At 38.9% G+C, this 13,252-nt stretch overlaps 1 protein-coding gene across 7 annotated transcripts; it reads right to left on the minus strand.

The window, feature by feature from the left end:
• Nucleotides 1-435: 435 nt before the first annotated feature.
• lrrc9 (leucine rich repeat containing 9) lies at nucleotides 436-12,940 on the minus strand. Of its 7 annotated transcripts, none has more exons than XM_056760208.1 (33): nucleotides 12,554-12,940; nucleotides 12,232-12,302; nucleotides 11,882-12,100; nucleotides 11,508-11,648; nucleotides 11,254-11,317; nucleotides 11,100-11,170; nucleotides 9,382-9,564; nucleotides 9,145-9,300; nucleotides 8,914-9,065; nucleotides 8,705-8,836; nucleotides 8,453-8,626; nucleotides 8,144-8,261; nucleotides 7,938-8,061; nucleotides 7,464-7,607; nucleotides 7,283-7,377; nucleotides 6,991-7,200; nucleotides 6,786-6,905; nucleotides 6,328-6,519; nucleotides 6,053-6,139; nucleotides 5,803-5,943; nucleotides 5,466-5,643; nucleotides 5,128-5,348; nucleotides 4,826-4,948; nucleotides 4,560-4,690; nucleotides 4,356-4,464; nucleotides 3,914-4,050; nucleotides 3,487-3,623; nucleotides 3,193-3,410; nucleotides 2,181-2,249; nucleotides 1,163-1,318; nucleotides 939-1,086; nucleotides 711-867; nucleotides 436-617 (listed from the first exon to the last, which is right to left on the minus strand). In XM_056760208.1, the coding sequence occupies exons 2-33, from the start codon at nucleotides 12,286-12,288 to the stop codon at nucleotides 575-577; spliced, it is 4,407 nt and encodes a 1,468-aa protein (XP_056616186.1). In that variant the 5' UTR covers nucleotides 12,289-12,302; nucleotides 12,554-12,940; the 3' UTR covers nucleotides 436-574. The 7 variants fall into 7 exon arrangements, with proteins under 7 accessions (XP_056616186.1, XP_056616184.1, XP_056616189.1 ...); XM_056760206.1 differs by having other exon boundaries at nucleotides 437-617; nucleotides 6,053-6,178; XM_056760207.1 differs by having other exon boundaries at nucleotides 439-617; nucleotides 1,193-1,318; nucleotides 6,053-6,178.
• Nucleotides 12,941-13,252: the final 312 nt, after the last annotated feature.

Genomic DNA, 13,252 nt, shown 5'->3' on the forward strand with positions numbered 1-13,252 from the left:
ATCATTTTTATTTTTCAAAATATCATTATTAATAATATCTTAGTATTTGTTTAGTGAGTGAAATGAGTGAAAAACGAAAAGAAATTATATTTCACTGCAAATAAATATTTTGTCATAATTTCATTACTCTTGTGTCTTTCAAAACCTGTAAATGACTATCTTTTGTGGAACAAAAAATAATATTTTTAATGTGAAATGTCTCAGTGGTTTTGTACAATGGAAGTCAATGGGGACTGTGTTGTTTGGTTTCCAGTGTTTTTCAAAATATCTTCTTTTGTGCTTTGCAGAAAAAAGTCAATCATACACACAGGAAATGATGAAAGATTAGAAACTATCCCTTTAGTAGTCGAGTTAAGAAACTTCATACTTTGAGTAAATCTTTTCTAACCTTAAGACAAAAGAACACCATTCAGAGAAATAGACATTTAATATCTTTATGATATTCACATTTAATAAACATATTTTAAATATGAATAAACATAAGTTCAACATAAGATCCATTGATCTAGGAATTTTGTGTGAAGAAACACACATGACAAAAATGCACACACAGTGTGTCGCTATGGTTCTGCAGTTACAGAGGAGGTTTAGGCCTTGGACCGCCATGAAACTGGTACCTGTGAGAACATAAAATAATCGCAATAATCATAAATACCTTTATTGCCGTTCACAGAACTTAAACGAACCGGTGATTTAGTGTGTATACACACCTGCTGTCGAGATCACTGTTAGGATAAATGGAGAAAACTCTGTGTCCGGTCGGGTGCAGTACTGTTGGGTAATGGCTAGAAGCTCCTCTGATCTGCCTGAAGCTCACATCATTCTGAAGGCCACGTAGGAACGAGACACCTCCTCTCTGCTTCTTATCTTAAAACACGCATAAAAACTGTTTGTACATCACAAAAACATGTGCATTGGTGTAATGTATGTATACATACATCTGCCTTTATCATGTGGGTCTTCTTGCTGATCAGTTATAAGTGTGTGTATTCCTGGATTCAGGCTGGTACGCCTTAAAGGAACTGGTCGGGTCATCAATGGTACCAGACCTGGTAAAGTCATATCAGCAGCACCTGAGCTAGAACCCTACACACATACACACCCATAAATACATGTGATTTGTGTCTTGTTCCAAAATTAGTACTCAGATACAAAGCTTCACCTGGATAGAAAAGGCCTGTGTGTGAGCTACCTGTGCTTCATTTGATAAAAGTTCTGCTCTGGTTCTTTCCTCCAGTGTGATAGTGAGACCATCCAGAACATGCAGTCTAGACAGGTGCAATACCACTGCTTGCCTATGGAGTGACCTCCGTGACACCTGCAACACAAACACATGATGAATTAACAGGCTTGAATAAATGAACAGTAACTAAAGACATGGGCATTGCACAATGTGAAACCTGATCTACAGCATAGTTTATAGTAAAGGAACTGTTCATCTAAAATCATAATTTTGTCATTACTTCCACACCCATGTGTCATTCAAACCTGCAAAGGCTTTCTGTGATGTTCTAATCCGAATTAAAAAATGTGGTGTTTTGGTTTTCTGTTTACAATAAGAGTAAATTGTGACCCCTTTTCAGACTTCAAACAGACGTAAAAGCATTATAAAATAACATGACTTGAGATGTATATTTCAAGTGTCCAGATAGCAAATAAATGGCATTTTGGCTTGGTGGAGGAAAATAAAAATAAACTCATTATTCGATAAAGTTTTGGACCTGCGCCATTTCTCTGAGGCCGTTGTCATGAGAGTGCATGAAAACTCGGGGTCTTCATAGTCAAGTCCATTGCTATCGCAGTTTGAACAACACAAATAATGAGTAAGTAGTGAGTAATAATAAAAGACATTTTTTTGGATGAACTGTTTCTTTAAAAGAGTAGTTCACCTTCAAAATGAAAATTCTGTCATCATTAACTCACTCTCCTGTCATTTCAAACCTGTATGACTTTCTTTCTTCTGCAGAACACAAAAGAAGATATTTTGAAGAATGTTGTTAACAGCACCCCATTCACTTGCATTGGTTACAATTGTTTCAAAATATCTTCTTTTGTGTTCTGCAGAAGAAAGAAAGTCATACAGGTTTGAAATGACAGGAGAGTGAGTAAATGATGACAGAATTTTCATTTTGAAGGTGAACTGCTCTTTTAAGTGTACATACAGTGAGAAAAAGACTTACTGGGTTGCCAGCCACAGACAGTTCTATAAGGGAAGGCAGAACCTCCAGTTTCTCCAGCTCTGAAACATCCTGCAACACAAACAAGTCACATTAGGTCTTAGAAATGTTTGTGACATACATAATGTTACAATAGTAAACCTTTTCAAAAGCTCGATGCACAACAATTAATATATCAATGATTTTTGTATAATCATATTAAACATTCGTTGTTAACAAGTCATGATTGCGTTTTCTACAACACAGTCAATAGAGCAAGAGACAGGAAGAAAAGAATGGAGAGGTGAATGAGTGAGTGAAAAACAGATGCGTGAGTCTCAAAAACACACACTCGCAAACATTCACGCATCTCTGACCTTCAATCAATGTAAATACTGGTTAATTGTCCCCTTGGGCTGCATTGCTGGGATGGTAATGGGTGTCTGTAATTACACTATATTCAGGGGCAGGGAAACGGCAGAGCTCTCAAATGGCCTAACTACACTAATACAAACACGCTAAGTGACTGAATTACTGTAATTTAGTAATTACAGTAAAACTGCAGGCACACGCATATAGAGAGATGCAAATGGAGAGGTGAATAATGAAAGCAAGCTTCAAATACCAAAATGTACACACGCATTGAAAATTTGTTTTTTGAGTTTCCACTGTTAATGAAATCACATGTGACCCTGACGTATAACACCTAAATATGTTCCCATTATACAATGCGATACAAACTGTACGATAACATAAGCAGTATATTCGACAGATTCCTGTTTGACAAATGGACGTCTAAGCAAACTAAGAGCAAAAAATATAATTTATCACACACCAAAACTTTATACTCTAGTAGAATAAAAGGAAAATATAAGTTTTCAGCAATATTAACTTTTTATTAATTGAAATTTGCTCCTCACACAAAAGCTTTTCATGAATTCATTTCTTTTAATGGTGCTTTTTTGGGGATATTTTGGAACAGTAAGAGTCACAGTGTTTGGACCACAGTGTATGTATATTTAGATGTTTTGTGTACCTGTATTTTGTTCATGTCTAAAAACAGTCTTCTGAGCCCTGTGAGTGGTTCCAGGTGATTCAGTTCGCGTATGCGATTCTCTGCCAGACGCAGGTCCATCAGGTACTCCTGTCCGCGGAACGAGCTCTCATTCAAAGACTTGATACGATTTCGATCCAGAACCAACTCAAGTAGCCTCTGGAGACCCTCCAGTCCGTCCACCTGACTTATATCATTTCCTTAAAGAAGGAGAGTGAAGAGATTTTACGCTCTGAGTAAAGGAGGATTGTATGTGCACAGGTGAGAGTGTTTTACCTTGTAGGAACAGGGCTTTTAGGTTTGTCAGTCGGCTCAGCTGTAAAGTCAACAGGCTGGAAATGCCGTTATGACCTAGATGCAGAACTTCTAAACTGGGCATCAGAGGCTCTTGATTATCACGAGATTCTCCTTCTCTACAAACCAATAAAGCAGGGGGAGAGAGTGAGAAAGAGAGAGAAAGCAAACAAAACATACATGCATGGATATGTGTCATATCTGTATGGCAGCTGAAACAGTTAAGACAGTTTGTTATTTAATAAAATTTGCATTTTACAAGAAATTTGCTTCTTTAAAATTGACATATAGAGACCCACTTCTGTCTGAGAACCTTTTATAACGTGTGATCATGTTGCCCCCTAGTGGTAACACAGGCAACTATATCAGTCCAATGGATGATTTCAAGATGGATGTGTGTGTGTGGTACCTGCTGAGCCTGCTGTTCTGCTGCCCATAGCCACTGGAAGTGACTTTATGATGAAGAATCTGCTTGTTGCTCATGTGACTCTGTACTTTTTGACGTGGCAGAATGGACTCAATGTGGTTGTAGTTAAGAAACAACATCTGCGTGGACACAAAACATTCAAAACTGTATAAAAGTCTTACACCAAAAATGAACAATTTATGTATGTTTTTTGGTACATAGTTGTTTAACGTGTGTACTTGAAAATAAAAAAAATATATCATAATAATAATAAATGAGAAAAAAGTGATCTGCATAACTAAGAGTGTTTCCTCTTGAACGATAACATAAACAATGAGTAAACACAATCCCATAGACAGACTTTAACCTCTGTACACACTATTTTTGAGAGAATATTTTTATTTTATTTTATTTATTCCTAATCCCTCTCCTAACACATACGTACCTTGATATTGGGCAGGAAGATGAGACCACTGAATGAAGTGAGGTTATTGTGTTCTAGATTAATACTGCGTAAATTACCAAACAAATTAGCAGGGGCCAGATCCACCATCCTAATGCATTCACATAACAAAGAAAGATGGGGAGAACATTAACATTTGTTAATGTAATGTTGACTGCAGTATCACAGTGAACGTATGAAATGTACCTGATTGAGCTGGACTGCAGATTGAGCTCAGATAGCTCTCTGTAGTTAGTGTGTCCCAGTTTCTCAGCCACCATATCTGCAGTAAGTCGTCCTTCAAACACATCTTTGGCAGCTTCTGACTCGCACATCTCCTGCACACACAAAAAAAGCTTCAAATAGTGCCAGTTGTAAGATCATTTTGGGAGCTCCACACCCAGTTTGCCTGTGTAGCAAAATTTCGGAGAAGAAATACATTTGAATGGCTTGTAACTGATATTTGTATGTACCACAGCCACTCCATCCAGTGCTCTGAGAGAGGGCAGGTGGAATACCATGTAGATCCTGTAGTTCTCCAGTTTGCTCACTAGGAGGTTTCCATACAGATCCAGAATGATTAAACTGGAAAGTGTCTGAAAGAAACAGATGCTACATCAGCACCATCGTGGTTTACTATATTAAATGCTACATTCCTTCACCAGCAGTCCATAACACTGCTGAGAAATTTTCATCACCTGTCTAGTGCTGTCTTGAGAAGCATTGGGATGAATATTGATTCACATAAAATACTCTCAGATAATAATCAAATTACCTTTAAATGGAAGATTTCACGGGTGGTGCTTATGTCATTGTTGCCGATGTATAGCTCGAATAATAAGCGTGACCTTTGAAGTCCATGAAGAGAGGAGATGATGTTGTCCTCAACAGACAGGAAGTGAAGGTTGGGCAGCCGGTCTAATACATCTCCATCTAAACACTGTAGGTGGTTGCTGTTTATGCTGAGACGCGTCAGCCTTTGCAGCGTACACGAAACTACCACAAACACAACAAAGAAAAGCAGCTTAGAAGTGTATATAAAATATTGAATAACTTTCTATACAGAGAGAGCTAAAAGGTAAGTGATGGACAGAGAAAGGTAAGATGAAGCACCTTCCAATCTGCTTATATTGTTGCAGTTAAGTGAAAGTTCCTCCAGTAAAGGCCAGTGTTCCAGACCCTCAATATGTGATATCTCATTATTGTCAAATGAAGCCCAGCGTAGATTTACCAGCTGGTCTAAATTACTGAGTCGCGTCAACTGTTGACCATCCAGATTCAGCGTAGTGATCTGAAACCACAAGGCAAAAACACAGCACCATAAGTAGTTAAATAGTAGTTGTTCACTCAAAAATGTTAAGTCTGTCATTTATTTACCCTTAGATGTGTTCAAACCCATGAAAAAGGCAATGTATTTTGCAATATATCAACGTTTGTGCTGTTTGCATACTTTGGCAGTCCAGCCTGGTTCAAGCTCATGAGAGTGTTTCCATGGAGACGGGCTCATCTGTGTGAGTAGGTGAACAGAAGACAACAAACTCAGACTGCGCGGTCGTTCACTATCAGTCCAAGAGTGGGCGACCAGAGATGCCTGCACACACACAAGGCCACACACACACAATATTAAATTATTAAAATAAAGTCAAAGATCAAATGACTTATTTATTGTAACATTGTGTAAACCCAGAACATCCACACACCTGGTTTATTCTGGATCGGGCAGCCATTTGAGCCGCAGCAGCCGCCTCCTCCTCCGTCACTAAAATGTCATCCAGATGAGTGAGGGTCTTAAGAAGACAGAGAATCACCAAACGCACACACTTATGCTGAAACACATAAATTGAATCCCATCCAAATAGTGCATTTCACATTTAAATATAAACATGTGTGATGATATGCACCCGCAGTATGCAACAGGGCCACATCAGCGACAACTGTGGGTAAGTAATGTAATGTAATGTAAGGTGACTCGTACCCTGTGCCATGGATTATGCTGTGTGTCCAGGCGGAGTAGAGCTGGGGTGTGCTTACGCAAAACATTCATGTCATCCCTGAGGCGTGTCAACTGATTCCAGCGAAGATCCAGTTCTTTCAGTCGGCTAAGTCCTCGCAGACCCTCCAGAGTTGAAATACGATTAAAACTAACATCGAGATATTCCAGATTTGGCTAAAGATTGTGAGAGAGACAGAGGGAGAAAAAATTGACACACATTCTTTTCATAGTTGCTGTTTTATGAAAAAAGCTTGTCATTTGTTTTGGTAGAAACACATGATGAACAACTGACTAACCCAATGATATTGAAAGTTTGAGGTAACTGTAAACAGGTCAACACAGACACTTTCTGAGGTCAACATGAAAAGAGCATTAACATTGATGCATTTTATAAAAAAAAGACATTCAATGTTGAACAAAGTGGGAGAAATGGTTATTACCATGTGTGAAATATCACCCAGACGAGTTAAGTCATTAAAGCTGAGGGTGAGACGCTGCAGAGCCGTGAGTCGAGAAATCTCTGACAGTTTATTCAGACTGTTCCCATGTAGATTCAGCACCTGTGTGACAAACAATGGCTGTGTCTTTAAACACTTTTTGGGGTCGTTGTACATTGGTATTGTCGGTCTAATTGTATATACTCACTGTGATCTGACTGAGCACATTTGCTCTGGCCACTGTCAGTATAGATTTCTCATCTAGACTGAGCATCTTAGGGTGGGGTTTTAGGATGGGTTCCATGCCTAATGCCCCCTCATCCAGGTCCAGCTCAGCAAGGGACTCAGATGAGGCAACAGCCGTGGAAACATGTGTAACAGAGGAGGGGTCTGAAGAAGAGGAGTGCTCAGGTGTGTCCTGAAAAGACGTTCCAGAGATGCAAAATGTACTTTCTGAAGAACAGTAAACTCTAATAACCCCACTTTTTTGCATAAATTACCTGTGTGATATATTCAAAGTCCACAATGTATTCTGGAAGCACCAGTTCATGATCAAAGATGTACCACAGTTTCTGCCTCTGTCTACAGTCACAGTCTGAGGCACACAGAGAGATACACAAACTCAATATTGCTCTGTTGACCTCTGCTCTGAATGATTTCCGTACACACACTCGAACTCACCAGGGGCTGTTAGTGCTGTGTGTTGTTTTGAGTCGGTACTCAGGTAAACGGAGTTTGCTTTTGGGTAATATTTACAATCTATTGGGACTCCCTCCTTTACTCCAGCATTGCGGCCCAGGAACACTTTAGAAATGATCAACTGACCTATAAACACAAATATAAACACTTGTAAAACACTTGGCCTGTCGAAGAACACATCAGAATAAAAGTTTGTGTTTACATAACATACTTGCAACTGTGCATATTTATTTTGTATTTATAAAAACATACCTTATGAAAACACCTTTTTATTTATTTACTTTTCGAGAGGAAACAGTTTCGAGACGTTTGCTAGCATTGTCAAACCTGGTAACTTGTCGTAGCACTTTTTGTCATATTGTATTATTTTATTGTTTTCTCACTCTTGTATATCACTTTGGATAAAAGCATCTGTTAAATGCCAACATGAAAATATAAATGTTAGAGGATCCAGACCATGTCTGAAGGGAAGCGGGTCGGCAGGGTCACATTCTGATGTTTTTTGGAGGGATGTCATCCGCAGTCTGTCACACATGCTCACGCTGTTAGAGAGAGGAACAGCTCTCTCTCTGCCTAACGCCTGAGGCCAAGACACAAGCATCCATGTTGAAGGTTATAGGATTAATAATATCATATTTGTTTGCCTGTGAAGAGTTTGGTACCTTATATGCATCGGCGTTTTTAAAACCAGTTTCTGCGATGTGGAGTATCTCATCGCCCTCGCAGGAATGCTCTGGATCAGGCACGTAGAACAGATACTCCGTATGGCGCTTGCTGTTCCTGTAACACATATACAAACGCTACCAGTTTGAAGTTATCAACTTTGAATATACATATCTATATCTATTTTGCTTAAGATAAAACATTTTGTGGGGGAGAGAGATACCTTTTCTGTCTAGTCTGAGCGTCAGATGGAACTGCTAAATTTCATACATCCTAATTTTATGATGCTACCACTCTGCTTGACTTACTGTGAGATGGCCGGAGACTCCATATTGAGAAAATGCAATTTGTCCTGGAAGCGCAGCCGCAGGGCTTGGTTATGGATCCGGATGATCCGATTGATCTTAATGCCATTGATGTGGTGAGTTTTGTAATCCCACGCGCAGAAACGAGACAACAAGAGATCATAACAAGAGGTGAACCTGAGGAAACAGACACCATGAGTCCTTGTGTTTTAATGAAACAGATCTTGTTTGTACAACTTTGGGAATGTGTAGTACCAAGGATCATTTGTGTTTCCCTCCTCAAACCGAATATTTCCCACGGTTTCCAGCTCCAACAATAGGAGATGCACCATCATCTCCTTCCTGTCCGAAGCCAAAGCCAGATCACGCTGATAACACGCCTCTAACCTAAAACACAAACAAACACCAAAACCTTAGTACAACTATCACAGATAATACACAGAGACACAAACGCACCTCCTCACTTCTTTAGACGCTGTTCCCAGATCTTCAGTCGGTCTCTGACAGCATCCAGTTTGCGCTGGAGTTTCTGCTCACGGTCAGAGCAAATATCAGAGTCCTCAGGTTCACCTGACTTCTTGCCAGCTCCCTGTTTATTTGACAGCTCACACTCCAACTGCTCAGAAATAGCAAAAAGATTTAACACACACATTCTTTAATGGCAAGTTTAGCAAGTTCCTTGCGTATTTACCCACATTTCTGAGCGTGTGTGTTAGCACCCATATTCTCTCCTCTGGTAGTTGTATTTGATCTTTTTTGTGCTGTCTGAGCTTGGCTTTGAGTTCATCAAACTGTCGTTGAGCACATCGTCCCCGCATGGTGTAATACATCATCTTTTTTAGCACTGTAGACTGACACAGAAGCATGTTTTGCCATGATTCTCATTAACCGAACACTCAGATGAACACAAACTATCACACTTCTGCTCTTACCTCCGCTGCATCTTTAAGATGTTTCATTGAAACATCATACGTGTCCAGACGTTGCAGGTGCGGCATGTGATACAGGACGTGTGTGTAGTAATTATAGAGAAGACACACTGGGTTTGGACTGGACTGAGGGTCTGTAAGACTCAGTTCTCTCAGTTGGGACAGCCGAGTTAGATGGGTCAGCTCCTACAAAATACACAAGAGTTCAAGAAAAGCATTATTGTTACTTTTGCTTTATCGGATTATGATGCAGTATCGATCTAAAATTGTTTGTGCCATTGACATGAATGACACCTCAAATTGTGCGGTGTGTTAAGAGGTGTGATATTACTTTTTAAGCGATCCGGTGTATGATTTTCAGATATAAGATGATTAACAGGCCAAAAAACACTATAGGTTTAGACTTAATAAGCATATTTTAGGAACAGAATATCATCAGTCTTGTTGCCCTATAACTTTTGTTGAAATGTATGCCTTGATAAAGCAAAATAATTCAGTTAGCCATTACCTAGCAACCATACATAGCACCCTAGCAACCGCAGAGCATCAACACCAACAACACTGTAGCATCAAAAATTGTACATAGATGAGTGCTCAAATTTTCTTTAAAAACGCAAAAAAAAATACAGGATGGTGTTATTTTAATATTTATATTGTCATGCAATATCAGGATAAAGCCTCTGTCCACACAAGTGAAACATTTTGCTTGTACCCCGTTACGTTCATCATCAAACAGAAGTGCATTTAGCTTCCCATTAGGGAAAAGAACCTTAACCACATGAGCAAGACTACAGTTCATCTGAACAATGAGCCCGCAGATTAACAGTACAAAAAGTATCACATCAACACCTGTCTGCTTGTGTCACAAGCCTGTATTTGTAACACAGAAAGAGCTCTGAAGACCCGAAACACACAAAGAGCACTGAGCCAAGACCTTTCAATCTCTCGACTCGCACGAAATAACAAAGACTCCCATTCAGAGAGGCACACCTCATTCAGAACCCACACACTTGAAAATGAAAATATTTATCTGGCTTCGTTATAAAGTGCCTCTGTGTATCTTCTGGTAAATAGAGATGGGAAAGAAAATTGCCTGGGCAGAGATGCCACATCATGTTAATGATGAATTAAAAAGCAAAAACTTCAATTGAGCCGTTCCTGAAATTATCAAGTTTCTCCAGGGTAGTTGAGAAAGTACAGAGTCCACACAAAACAAACAGAAATAATAGTAATCAGATCTGTAGTGAGGAGGTGAGAGAGAGCTCAGTAAAAGCTTGCAGATACAGACGGCAGTAATAGCAGCGTGACGGCTGGAAAAAAACGATTATCCAGTAATCTTGGACTCCATCAAAATGGGCTCTTCACAAAGGGCAATCAACAATCTGATGGCTAAAATTTCCTGAGAAGTAGATTTTTAAATTTTCGGAAGAAATTGTGAGCGATGCCTGCCTGTGAAATACTCTCTGACACAATGCACAGTGTTGTGGGTAGATGCTTACTAAACCAAGTCAAATCAGCCAACCCAAAGCATCTATGATGGTCACATATTCTGGACTGGGTTGTTCCTTTAATATTGATGGAATCTTGTTTCTATTTTATTGTCCAACGGGAATTTTATTAAACACACCTAACCTCAATAAGCTGCATCATTTAAAGCATCATTCAAACGCTTGAAGCTACATTGCTTCTTTATGACAGGTAAAATAATCATATTCTCATACCTTTAAAGAACTGATTTTATTTCCTGAGAGGTTTAGGTTTTGGAGACTGGTGTTTGGATCCAGGCTTTGACCTCAAAGATGAAGGAATAAAAGATTAGAGTGTAAGTAAAATAATGTGCCTTATTAAAAAAACATATTTTTACCATAAACTTACCAAGTTTCGCAATGGCATTATCAGCAAGATGCAGCTCCTCAAGATTTACAAGTGAACTCAACCCCTGCAGAATAAAATAAAACACAAAGTGGACACACAAATAAACTTTCTTAACAAATTCCTAGTATAAAAAGCTAGACTTCCTTATAGTTATTTTCATTAAGAACAATAACTAACATTACAACACTGCTAAAAACTCATTAAAGTAAACATAAAACTTTTACTTCCACACCACTTGTTGATAATCGGCCTACCTCTATTTCAGAAATCTGGTTTTTATTGAGCCACAGAACATGAAGGTTGACCAGCATCTCTAGATTTGTGATACGCTGGATGTTGTTGTCATACAGATATAACTTTTGTAGTTGCAGACAGTTCTGCAAGCCCGAAATCTCCTTCAACAGACAAACGATGACATACAAATCAAATACCCTTTTTACTCATGATCCCGCTGCTTTTAGATCTTAATATTTTCATCATGATGAATTAGACAAGCAATTTTGTGTCTTAAATAAAGTTAAAATATATATTTAAACTGATCTCTCCATTTTTGAAGAAAGACACAAAACTAAAACTTTTTTATCATGTGGCTGTTTGGAATATGTATTTTGTCTGCGGTGTGACTTACATCTAACCTGCACTCAACCACCCATAATGCCTTGAGAAGTGGACAGCACTCCAGGCCCTGGATTACGCTGATGGTCTGGCCTACGATGGTGAGCCTGGATAGTCCAGGAAAGAGAGAGAGACCCAGCATACGTGGAAATCCAGAGAAAAACATCTCTAGGTCCAGGATCTCACTCCCTTCTTGAGACACCTTCTCATAGGATACTCCGTTGGACACACACTGAGGAAATAAACAGAGCCACAACAATGCTGGCATCCAGAAACCCAACACACTTTGCAAATTTTAAGACCGTTTCAAATAATAATGCAAGCAAAACAGTGGTGCTTAAAGGATCAAAGTAGAAATCTCACCAGCTCTTTTATAATTTCTTCATCTGGATTTAGTCTCTGCTGCTCTCTCTGTGTCATGATGGGCTTAAAAACTATTATTTATTATTTAAGTGTTATTGCAAGACATTCAACCAATTAGACATTACCTAATAAAATGTACACAAATGTATATATCTATCTATCAATCAAAGACTACTATATTTAAAACTATATTAAATAATCAGACTGAGCTTTTTCAAGCCATATAACATTTGTTCACAAACGTTTACCGTGTTTTAAAATTGCACAGTAACAATGTTAGATTCTGTTATAGTAACATGTATATTTAGACTAAAAAAATTACCTGTATAACCATTTATAAATATTGATGTTTTCAGTCCAGAGCCCACTGGATGAACTGGCCGGGTCAAATTCCTTCACAATCCATAACTTAACGAAACATATCAGTTAACACGCTTTGCACCATAAAGTTTAACGGAAGCATTACGCTTTTAACATGCGTCACCACATATTTAAAGACACAAATATAAAGCCTCCAGCTACACTTGTAGTGATTTTCCTCTTCATTAAGCGCATTCTATTGTTTACGTTAGGCTGTAGCTAAGGAAGCGTGGATCGCCGTTGCCAAGGAAGTCCTGTCAGAATGTAACGCTTCCTGCCGACAGAGGGCGCTAGCTCATCAGAGAAGCGCGCCCGAACAGTTCAACCTGCCCTTTGTACAGTGTTTATTTTTATTTTTTAACGTTGATAATAATTCAACATAGGCCTATAATATTTAAGTCACGTCATATAAATGTGTGGTTTAGACAATTTGTGTTTTTTTCCTAAACAAGGTCAAAAATAAATATTTATTGTGGGATAGCATCTCATCTCCCTATGGTTAAACAGTGTCGGTCTTTTGCGCTCACACCAAACAGAACATATTAATGTGTATATTATAGGCTATACACTTTGTTGTAGTGTGAACCACGCCCGTGGTGTGTAGGCGCGCGCACGCGGACCGTCCTCTAACCGGAATGTCGTTCGCTCCGTCCTAAATCCG

This window comes from Triplophysa dalaica, chromosome 11 (assembly GCF_015846415.1).
Source record: "Triplophysa dalaica isolate WHDGS20190420 chromosome 11, ASM1584641v1, whole genome shotgun sequence".
NCBI classification, from domain to species: Eukaryota; Metazoa; Chordata; class Actinopteri; order Cypriniformes; family Nemacheilidae; genus Triplophysa; species Triplophysa dalaica.

What these genes read in the sequence shown, in the direction of transcription:
- lrrc9 (XM_056760206.1), bottom strand. Translation starts at nt 12,288, where the DNA reads ATGACACAGAGAGAGCAGCAGAGACTAAATCCAGATGAAGAAATTATA. An exon ending in ATGTGCTCAGTCAGATCACA is followed by an intron (nt 6,906 to 6,990) that starts GTGAGTATATAC and finishes TTTGTCACACAG; the next exon opens with GTGCTGAATCTACATGGGAA. An exon ending in CCCACATGATAAAGGCAGAT is followed by an intron (nt 868 to 938) that starts GTATGTATACAT and finishes GCGTGTTTTAAG; the next exon opens with ATAAGAAGCAGAGAGGAGGT.